Source organism: Nestor notabilis, unplaced genomic scaffold (assembly GCF_000696875.1).
Source record: "Nestor notabilis isolate BGI_N333 unplaced genomic scaffold, ASM69687v1 scaffold4303, whole genome shotgun sequence".
Lineage (NCBI taxonomy): Eukaryota > Metazoa > Chordata > Aves > Psittaciformes > Psittacidae > Nestor > Nestor notabilis.
In genome coordinates, this window is record NW_009922222.1 from 23,102 (window position 1) to 34,815 (window position 11,714).

The following is an 11,714-nucleotide window of genomic DNA, read 5'->3' on the forward strand; positions in this document are numbered from 1 at the left end:
AAAAACAGTGCAAATGACATGTAAGAGGGCAGAGCTGGCTGGAGCCAGAAGGAGAGATGCTGCAATGCAGTCCCATGAAATTTATGTACATGCTCATCTTGAATGATGCAAAATGAGTATTTCTAGCAGACATGGAGGAATGGCCACTGTCAGCGATGTACCTTCTGAGCATCAGAGAAGTAAGGCTCAGAGAGGACTCAGCAACGTGAAAGTTGGTGAATTTCTTGGAGGCCTCTTCACATCTTCATTGTCACCTGAGGTACAGGAGCAGGAGTGTTTCCTCACTTTTCTCTGGTAAAGCAGAGTTTATCAGTTTTCTGTTTCAGAATTAGTGCACTCTGGAGGTTCTGTTAAAATTAAAGAATGAATTTCTTCTTCCTTAATTAACTTGTCGTAAGCATTCACAGGATCATCCTTTGCACAGCTCTGAAAGGAAAGAACAGCATTTTAACAGCGCTTCATGGTGAGCATGGTTTCTTCAGCCCAAACAAGACTTGTTTCACAACATATAGCCGTATATCATGGTGAAAATGCCAAGGTAGATGGGCAACAAGTTATGCTTATTGGGGACATGCCTTAGGCCTGGTTGACAGAAGTAACTGCTTTATTCATCATCAGAAATATGAGCATCTAGCAGAGAAAGGCCTGAATGTTCAGGAGAAGTAGTTTAATGGAGTTGGAAAAACCCCAAATAATAAACCAAATGACCAGAAAACTCCTATCCAGAAAACCCAATCCCCAAACCAACCCCAAACACTGTTAAGGGATAAGCAGGCTGTGAAATAACAGAATAATGCAATTCTGTATCTAGAGAAGTATATGCAATTTGAGGGAAAAAAAATCCCTCAGCTTTGGGTAATTGCTTCTGAACAACTCTTACTATTGTAAATGTTTAATCTTCTTACAATACATTTACTTATATACAGTTGGCTTCAAGACAGACATAGCTATTAGGAAAAAGAAAATTGGAAGCCTACAGATTCCAGTTCAGTAGATTAGCTGTTGAACTAACAGGCTCTTACTAACCCGGGAATCCTCATTCTGCTCTCCAAACATGCGCTTAAGGATTTCTCTAGGGTCTGGAACTGGTGGAAGAATTAGTATCTTCAGCCTTCAGAAAATGAGAAAGGACAGATTTAGATGAAAGATATATTAAGCATCACCATTTCAAAATCCTATTTGGCTGCAGCCAAGAAAATGTGTGGAGTCAGCTTTGGCATCACTGGCCAGCCCTCATACTCCGTATAACCCAATTCCTAGTTTTACTCCCCAAACCAAAAGGAAACGGAATTGTTCACACAGACAGATTCTAAATAACCTTCATTGTTGACCAAGACAGCAACAAATGTAGACTTTTTAAAAACTATGGTTAAATATACTTACAGAAAAGCTTAATTTTGAATTTAGTCTTCATTGCTTAGAGACAGGATATAATAGTTGTGCACTAAGAATCTATCTGCAAGCAGATATAAGCGTTACCCATGTGCCAGAGCATGTATATGGTCTGCAAACCCAATTCTATTGACTGAGGCACAAGGGTGCTGACAATTTCGTTATGCAATAGGTGTTATGGATAAAACAGTTGCTATTGAAACATGCAACTGATGGACGGTTACCTGCAAGAGAGATGAAATGTAACACACGGCACAGACCAGCAGAATTAGTGGGTTGTAATTGGAGGTGGATATTTACCTTTTTAGATAAACCAGTAGAATTATTGTGGAGACTGCTACTATTGATGGAATGGTGACTATCAAAGCCAAATAAAATGTAGAGTCTGTCTTCTCACCTGGAAAACAAAAACTGTAGGAACTTAGGGATGCTTTGAGAGGATTTTGTAGGAATAATGACAACAAATTAATTCTCTGAGTTGTTCATAGGTGGAATGTTTGTGAAATACACCAGCAGTTTTGTAGGCAAGGTCTCATTTTGCAAAGCATATTCTAACATAGATACATTTGGCAAGAAAATGCAAACCAGCAAGGTTCAGGGCTGAAAAACTGACAGCAGTGAAAGGGGTCACTGCACTGATGGCAACCACATCGACATATAGAGCAGCACAGGCAGTAATGGATGCCATTGCTGAAAGACTAGAACTCTCTCGCCCTCTTTCCACCTAAAATTAAATAGATCCATAGGAAGATGAACTTCGACTCCCATTTATTAGCAGACATAGTAGAATCATTACAGATGAAGAATAAAGTGCAACAAATTGCAGGAACAACTGCTCTCACCAATACTCTTCTCTTCACTCCAGTCACTATAGAGCTTGCTGCTGTAACACTCGGGCTTTGGTTTTGCTCTCACTTTGAAGATGTATTTGCTGTTAGGATCAACACTAGGAATCGAGGTATAATTACTTTCAACCTAAGGTGAAAAGAAAAGGTAATTTGCCATGTATTCTCAGTCATTCACAAGCCTATTTTCATCGTGCAGTTAATGTATTCTGAATGTTCTGACAGAAGATCTTTTTATGAATACTGAACTTCATAAGAAAGGACATAGTAGCATTTAACCAACACAGACTGCATAAGCAGAGATTCCAAAGCTAGGATTTCATCTTACTCATTGCTACATCCACCATGCAGCATTTGGCATCAGTGATTAAACTAAGACTCAGTGTCTGGAACTGTGTGAAAGTCTCTCATTCACACTGCCTTCCCCTCCCTGTCAGGGCAGCAACGTTGGTCTAACTTTGACCACAGCAAAATCTTCTGTGACCATAGCAAAGGTCTATGTGTACACCTCTAAGGAGAGGCACACACAATAGATGGGATTGAACTTCATTTATTTGTGATCCAAAATGCCAGTTTCCTGAGGAACGTTGGTATTATTCATAGAACCCCAGACTGGCTTGTGTTAGAAGGGACCTTAAAGCTCATCCAGTCCCAACCCCCTGCCATGGGCAGGGACACCTTCCACTAGAGCAGGTTGCTCCAAGCCCCTGTGTCCAACCTGGCCTTGAACACTGCCAGGGATGGGGCAGGAGATGGGGAAAAAATGTGACATCCAGACAAGACTTCAGCTGGCGCACCAGACCCATTCACTTACAGCATATACAAACAGGTACTGTGATTATCAACATCAATTATAAAAGATACGATTAACTGATTGTTTTCCTACACAAGGAATGAAAAATTACTTTGATTATCTGAGTGGTGTCCAAGTCACCATTGTGATATTCAACTTCATAAAATAAACAGTTTTCTGGAAAGGGTTCTGATCCACTCCATTCCACATGTATTTCATCGTTCATCTTGGACACTCCAACTTGTCTTGGTGTAGCAGGTTTTACTGAAATACAACATGGAAGAATTACTTTAAAAGTATATTTCACTGCTTACAAGATTGTCCTGTATTGCAGAATATTACACTTACACCCATTTAGGAACAGAAAGAGGAAAAAAAGCAAAAAAGTCAAGAAATAATGAAAACAACTAAAGAATAAAAGTAAAAATGAGTGGGAAATGACCCCCCACCCACCAAAACCCAAAACATGTCTATATAATTCCCAAGTCAAAGCTTGGTAGATGAAGGAAGCATCTAATCATGTTGTCTCGTCCACACCTTACGAGGTGCAAGCTTCTCAAACACAACAATATAGCAGCTAAGTTCGGGTTTACAAAGTGGTGTTAAACTCACCAAGGGTGGTGGGATTTTTACTTGCACACAGAGGCCTAATTTCTTCAGACTCATCTCTAATCAGAATCCTTATAGCTGGGTACGTATTGGTGACTTTCGGGAAGCTAAGATTGAAAATGCATCCAAAGACTCCTTGGTGCACAGAAGAGTTGCTGCACTTCTTAGGCTTCTTCAAACCATCAAACCTAGAGGAAGAAAACCATCGTTTTTAAACTTCAAAAGAACAGGGCAGCAAGGGGCCAGCTTGTGTGGAAACCTGTGTTACAAACTCTAAAGACTGATCTTGCATTAAAGCTGTGCTATAGCATATATAGAAGTAAAGCCACTGAAAGTGAGAAGCTTCTAATTTATCTCAAGCTTTAGAAAGAATGTTGGTTTTGTGAGGAGCGTCAAGTAGCAGAAGAAGAGGCAGGTCTGCTTTGTATCAAAGCATCAAAGGCAATTGGGAATCTATTCCTAGGAAAAAATGATTTATCAAGTACACATATTTGGATCACCTCCCGTCAACAGAATTTCACTTCTGTGCCAGATGGAGCTGATCAGTCTCCTTTAGCTGTGCCTCAGGTACCACAGCTCTTGAGCCAGTCAAGTTTCACCCACTGCCTGTGTTTGCTTTTCAGAACATCAATATTCACTTCCAATCACAGAGCCCGGACAACCTTCTGCCTTGCTCCTCTTTATTCCCTAAGTCCCAGTGAAAATATGCCAGTAGCTTTTCCTCATGAGAAAATTGATTGTTTTCTGCTATTTACTAAAAAGCGAGAGAGAGTAAATGTTGGCTTCATGTAAGAGCACAATAGGAGGGATATGTCCCCAGTTTCACATCTCAGTATATGGGGCTGTGGAAGCTGAAACTGTCTGTCCCATTCCCAGCACAAACCCCTTTTTTACCCACCCTTGTCACCTCCCTGCCCTGGGCTGATGAAGCTGGAGACGTTGAGAGCAGAGAGCACCTGCCATGCATCAACCTGCTCTTGTAAACCTCTGTTTCAGCAAGTATTACTGGGCACTGACTGAATTTGTTTGTTCTAAGCTAACATTACATTCATGTTCGCTTTGGACGAAAAGATAGGGTACTAGGGGAAAAGCACACCGCCCCCCCCCCCAACCCACCTGACCTGCATTATGGAAGGTGTATTTTCCAGTCCAAAAATCAACTGTTTCCTTAGCTTTCACTTTTAAAATCTAAAAAGTATTCTTCTTTCTACACAGCATGAATTAAAACACTTTGCTGTCACTGCAGCTACATCTTTCATTAAAATTAAGGGGTAAGTTGAAAATATATTCCTTTAATCTAAAGCATTATTCCAGCAAGTATCCATATACCCAGAAATACAGATCTTCCAGTGTCTTATTGGTACTGTTCTTGTAATAAAGAAACAATCTGAGTAGCAGTTCAGAGACAGAACAGTCCTCCATGCATTTAACTACAGCAGCAAGTTTTCTGCTGTTTGCTGTCCAAATGTATTAAATCAAACAAGTAGCTTGTGAGGCTGCCACTGGAAGGGAAGAGGAAGAAGCGTAGTTAGCTCAGATAGATAAGACAGAAAGCTGGTTTAAAGCTCTAACAAGGGGCTTTCAGAAAGAAAACCTCAATATTTCTACAGCAGCTAATGCAATCTGACATTTCACAAGCCCCATCAACATGCAGAAGTATGCATAGATGAGCGTGCACAGATCTTGATGCCAAGTTTTTGCCCACAGCACAACTCTGTTCCTTTGGAACAAGAGCCTATTTATGGCAGTCCGCTGGCAAGCAAGGATGACAATAAAAAGATGTTCTCCATAACTTTCAAGGTGAATCGGTTATTTATGACATCAAAGACACAAACAGAACTACTGCTAAGCGTTCCTAAGGCTTTCAAACCATTTTCCAGTGATTTATGAGCTGACACATACATTAGTGAGTGATTCCAACTTAAAGAGCCCATATCTGTTGGGCTGCAAAACAGTTAATACATTGGTCTAGCTCAGTTCTTAATTCTTTCCTCTGTGAATCCACAATCAGAAAACAAATAGAAGTAAAAGCAGTTGTTTTAAAATAGGCTACAGAAGCAGTCACTGCTTCACGTAATAGTGATATCAACGTCCCCAAAAGACTCAGCAACAGCACCCCTGGACCCCTCGGCAAGGAAGTTCGCTGTCGGGCAGGACTGAACACTACCTTGTACACCATGCCCAGGGACCTTTCAAAGCAAGGAGGAGCAGGCAAGTCAAATGTGTAATGTAAAACTAAAGATTAGCATTAAAACAGTTTAGAGTTGGGAATTAAAAGTTCATACGAACCAGTAGAACAACATATAATTGGTCTCATCGCTTGCATTTCTCCCAGGACGCCACGTACAAACCATGTACTCCAAATTGTGCCAAACACAGCTCAAGTCGACAGCAGCAGTACCTGGAATACCTGCAAGGCAAGTTGGAAAGATCTTTTAAGATGGATTCCAGTTGTTTATCACTTGCACTAGCCAAAAGCTCAGCAGAGTAACTTCTGGATGCAAGTAAATCGTAACAGTGAATCTCAGTTACCACCGTGGCTGAATTACTACTTGGGAGTTACCTGATGCTAAGGTTGAGTCAGGAAGATGTTTTGTTCTATTAAACTACAGATACTTTAAGGAGTATTTAAAGTAACTGGCAATTATAGGGATAACTATGAGAAAGCTAAGTGCTATAACATTAGAAATAGTCAGCATTTAATTATAGTTATCTTCTGCAGATACGATATTAGTTTCTCAGTGTTCTGAACACAGAAATACCTGTAGATCTCCAATATGGACAAACACAACGTGGGGTAAGTTGAATTTTTAATTGAGACCCCTATACCTCAACTTCTTCACATTGAAAACTCCAATTAAGTACAAATGAGTACATGTCAATTGTGAACAGAGACACCAATGCATCTCCCAGGCAGAGCAATTGTGGAATCCAGTCTTTCACACTCAATCTTGTATGGTACGAGTTCTGTATACTATGTTATCAAATTATAGCATATTAGATTTTTTTCCTTGTAGCAACATCTCCATGAACTAAAAATAAAATGAATGTTAATTCTATCAACAGCTCAGACTTATCCATAGCAAACCTCAAACTACCTTCTACATCCAAGCTTCTCCCTGAAGTAGCAGCTCCCTGAGAGTGTAGGAAACTGGTTTTCCTGTTCCAGGAGGTATTTAAAAATACCTTATCTACAAGAAGACTTGTAAAAGCCCCAACCTGGTTAGCACTTGCTGTCCTAATGATCTGCTTCCCCAATTGTCCAAAACAGCCTTTTGACACATGTGCAGACAAGGTGATGAAGTCTCAGACTTTCCTGTCCACGTGTGGTTTTCATCCACATTGTCACACTCCTGGGTTAGACAGACTTTAACTGCTCAAGGCAAGAGGCTCTATTTCCTTGCTGAACCTCCTAACTCCCAGCATCCAGCAGAATGCATTATTCCTTAAAGTCTTCTTCCTAACAATCTTACCCCTTATTTCTGGATGTCAAGAAACAAACCCCACTTTGTCTCTACTCCTTTTGCTGTGCACAGCTTTGTAGACCCCAGCTGTCTCTTTTGAAATAGAGAGAACTTTACAACAATTATTTAAGTAAGTAACTAATTTATTCAACAAGTTGCTCTGTTTGCTGGGTTCACCTCTCCACCATTTACAAATACTGGGGACTTTTATTCTAGAGACTTTTGTTTGTACAGAAAAATGATATAAAATAAACTGACTTAGACGTTAGTCATGAAGTCAGCAGGCTTAACAGAGCCCAAGTTCTCTCTTATCCCACAACCACAGCATGGCAGGGACGAGGGGAATGACAGGAATCACATTGCTGTCTTGGAAGATCATTTACATTTTACAAGCTTGCCCATTTATCAGAAGACTCCAGTTGTCTTTAAATGCAGTATAATAGTTGTGTTTAAGCTCTATCAATTGAACTGGTCCTTGTGCCTAGTATCTCCCTGTTACTCTATGAGACATTTCTATGGTGTTTCGTTAAAATAGCAGAGAAAACGGGACCGCAGCTCCTCATACCAACACAGGCTGGTCTGCCTTGGGTCTGGCCATGGCAAGTGTTACCTTCTGGCAGGAGAGAGGCCTCCACCCACCGGCTGGGCTCGCTGGTGTTGGCATTCTTGCATTCACTTCTCACTTTGAAACGCATTTCCTCATTCAAGAACGTATCCGTCACGCGGAAGTGGCTCTTACTCCATTTCTGGGTTTAGATTGGAGGGAAAGAAGACCAGAACATTTCGCATATTGTATCAGACACATGGGAATTACTATCAGTGTAAGGACAAGTTACAGCCCCTCAGAAAGACTGCAGCTCCAAGCCAAATGAAGTGTCTGACAACACGGGAAGAGCCAGCATCACTTCACTTCTCTTTTTCTTCATCAGGCATCCTCAGAACTCAAAGGAAAAGCACTTCCACTCCAGCTGATCCTAGAGGAAGTCTTCACGGATAATGCAGAATAAGCCTGCTCATACTATAGCTTCACTGCTGCTGATCTTCCCATCTGTTGGACCCTTTCATGAACTCATTTGTTAACCAACACGGCTTTCAACTTGTTCATTTGTTAATGGACCCATCAGAAGAGGTAAATAGGTTTCTGCTGAGTTACCAAGTCCAACTGGCTCATCTAATGGTCCAATGAAGATTGTTAGAGAAGAGGCTATCAAAAATGACGTATCACCCTTTTAGCAGTGCAAAGCCGTTAAATCAGCTCAGCTGTTGGCAGAACAACAGCCTTCAAATGCAGGATATTCTGGAGCTGTCAGAATACAGGAGTCACCATGAAACTGTAACAGGACTCAGCAGCAAAGGACTGTTTCAAGAGGCATTGTGTCATTTTTAACCATACCCGAAAGTGCAGTGCTGCCAATGCCACCATTGGTGTGTGTTCAAGGTTTCATATTCTCACCATTTGGAATTAGGGATTGATAGCACATTGTCTTACTGGCAGTACACTGTAAAAATGTCCCCTACAGCCCCTTCAGTACCACGGCATTGCTGCTCTCAGTCCTGACCAAACAGCTGTTGATCCACACTGACGATCACATCTGGGCTGCAAACAACCTAACACAGACATAAAACAAAAGTCCAAACCAAGAAGTTTTACAGCTTCTGTTCCAGGGAACAAACGTGTTCCGTGTTGTCTTCAGAACACAACCCCCATGAATAACCGGGGGACAGGACAAATGTGGGAACATGAACACTTGGCATTACCTCCAAAAGACACTATGCTGTCAAATCACAGTGACACCAAGGTTAATGCGCACAAGTCTTCATCATCATCAAGTCATAGAATGGTTTGGGTTGGAAGGGACCCTACAACCCCCTGCCCCGGGCAGGGACACCTTCCACTAGAGCAGGTTGCTCCAAGCGCCTGTGTCCAACCTGGCCTTGAACACTGCCAGGTGAAGGAGATCAGCCTTTGCTAATTCCCATTTGAGTTGTAAGTCGCGGACTGCCCTGTATGTATTTAATTTGTTCTAGAAAGCTGCATAAGCAAAGACTGAAACAAGTCTTTTCATGTTGTTATCGTGGTACTTCTGTGTTACAGGGAGCAGCTCAGTTATCAGAGAGCAAGAGGCAGATTTCTGTCATCTGAAGATCCCACATGCTGGTATGACTCATTGTTGAGGTTTTGATGCCATCACAAGAACTAAAGGCTGTATTAAAACTGTATTTCTATATATTTAATTGTGTATATATGCTTACACACACAGGTCTCTCACCAGAGCACAGCAGAGGTTAAAGATGTGATGCACTTACTCTGTTGCCCTGAGGCACCTCATCAATCATGATGTCGCTGGAGTACTCCAGGTCACAGCCACTGCTGACGTTCTCTGGAGGATTCCATGTCCAGTTCAGAGTGCAGATTTGGATAAATGAGTATTCCAGGTTGGATGGAGGCAGAAGAACATTTGGTCCTAAAAGAAAGACGTCAGTGTAACAATCCTGCTGGTCCCTAATTTACCAATGGCAATACTGACAGACTTAACTCTCCAACAGAAAAGAATACAAATGTCTTCTCAGCTTGTGTTTGTTACCAGATAACCTGCAGCCCACTAAATTGTTCCTACTATTCTTGTTATCTCAGTCCATCAACTGTTTAAATAATTATAAGAAACACATTGAACATCACTGAACAGCCATTTTTGAGGAATCATAGCATTCAACAGTGCAGTGGCTGTGGTAATGAAACATGCTCGTGGAGGACGAGTCATTTGTTAGGTCTTTTCTGCTGTGGGTTTGCATCATGCATTGCTGCATCTTCACTCAAAATAGTACATATATTTTATGGAGTGATTAATACTTTTTTCTACCCCCAAAATTATCCCTCAATGGGTTTTAGAGAGAAAGCTTTAAAGAGCGATTAAATCTTTCAAGCAGCAGCTGTGTGGCAGAACCACAATTCAGCTCAAGCCAAGCAAAACCGAGAACGCCAAATAACATCAAAGAAACCACAATGGTTTTTCAATTACTCGCCCATTAAACTTTTATTGGTCTGCTCTGGCCCAGCAGCAAAATCAGTGGGGGACATAACAGTCATTTACTGCTGGCACACTTCAACCAGCTACTTTTCACCTCCTCCAAAGCAGAGACAAAAGCAGAGGAAGAGCCATGACTCAGAGTTGCTGGCATAAAACCACTCGTGCATCGACCCTTTCTTACTCAGTCACAGCCTACTCAATACCCAGTCACGCAGCTTGAAGGTGCTATTGGAAAACCAAGGGAAATATGGCAGAAAATAGAACACTGCCAGGAAAAAACGAAGGATGTGTCAGACTCCAATTCGAGGAGAAAATTACCAATTGGTAATTCCCTAAGAAAATGAAAGTGAAATTTGGGGTTTTTAAAGGGATACTCTACTGTGTGCTAGTAGAAGATACTTAATAAGAGGCCAAATGAGACAGCTTCTCAGGAGTGTCTACAGGAATCATCACTGAGGCACCATCACCTATTTGTCCGTGGAAAGAAAGTGCCCTTCTTACACAGTCGTTTCACAATCACCTTAGACTGATCCCAACTAGTGCTGCAGGTCTTGCTCAGCCCAGGGAAGCTGTTTTTCTCAGGAAACCAGGCTCAGCCTGCCCCAGTGTCTGAGGCAGCACATAGGGAAAGGGCAGAATAACCCCACTGAGATAAGTTTTCCCACCTAGGTCATGCAGCAGCCCTGTTTCCTTCTGCCAGCACAAGGAAGAGGACAGATGGAAAGGCAAAGCAGCTTATTACAGGAAGAATTCTGCTCAACCTGTCCATGACACCATCATCTTCCAGTTCCCAAGAGCCAGAGTTGCCAAAGCTCGAAGGAAATTCAAACTCCTCAAGCTTTCCCTTTACATAGTTAAAGGACAGGCAATGGTATAGATGAGGCACTGTTATCATCTGTGTGTCCACACGGGCAACACGTTCTCACACAGAGAATGAGAACGATTGCTAGGATTCACTGGGTTTGTCTCAATGTGTTTGGCTTGTTTGAATACTTAAAGCTTTGGGGCTTTTTTGTTTGTTCAGTTTTACAGCTGAACCCAGGGACAGAGAAGAGGAATTTCTGTTGAGCCTCACCAGAACATCTCTGCCTATTGCCTGTTCCACTAACAAAGCCCTAGGACAGTTTTTAGGAACAGCAACAGTGTGCAAACACTGAGCCCTTTACATGACGTAAAAGAATGATAAATACTTATTTAACACCATCACCACACAGCTCCAAGTGTTCTGTCTTGTCATGATCAAGCTTTGTATAACATACAAAAGCCACAAACCATTAAAACATTCACAGTGTCATCCCTGATCGATGTTCTAAAGTTCTACATGTTTTATTTTATTGGGTTTGATTAGAAGTAACTATGCCTAAGCTTGCACATTTCTAACCACGCAAAGTAAGAAGTGGGAATATTCAAGCTTTATGAATAAATCAATAAATTGTATTAGCAGAAAAACTTTAAATTTAGTAGGTTTTAAATTACTCTATCCCATAAGAATCTCTAATGTTAGATTCAGCTGAAAATTTGCTTTTATTCATAGGCCTGGCCAGGCTTGTACTTTTCTTGTATAAAATACACAGAGGGTCTA

The 11,714-nt window shown here is 41.4% G+C and overlaps 1 protein-coding gene across 1 annotated transcript; it reads right to left on the reverse strand.

The window, feature by feature from the left end:
- Positions 1-309: 309 nt before the first annotated feature.
- IL13RA1 (interleukin 13 receptor, alpha 1) lies at positions 310-9,554 on the reverse strand. The gene is made up of 9 exons (XM_010011511.1): positions 9,411-9,554; positions 7,714-7,849; positions 5,929-6,049; positions 3,643-3,827; positions 3,143-3,294; positions 2,235-2,367; positions 1,693-1,789; positions 1,027-1,111; positions 310-426 (listed from the first exon to the last, which is right to left on the reverse strand). Exons 1-9 carry the CDS (start codon positions 9,438-9,440, stop codon positions 310-312), a joined length of 1,056 nt encoding a protein of 351 aa, XP_010009813.1. The 5' UTR covers positions 9,441-9,554.
- Between the last annotated feature and the right edge of the window lie 2,160 nt (positions 9,555-11,714).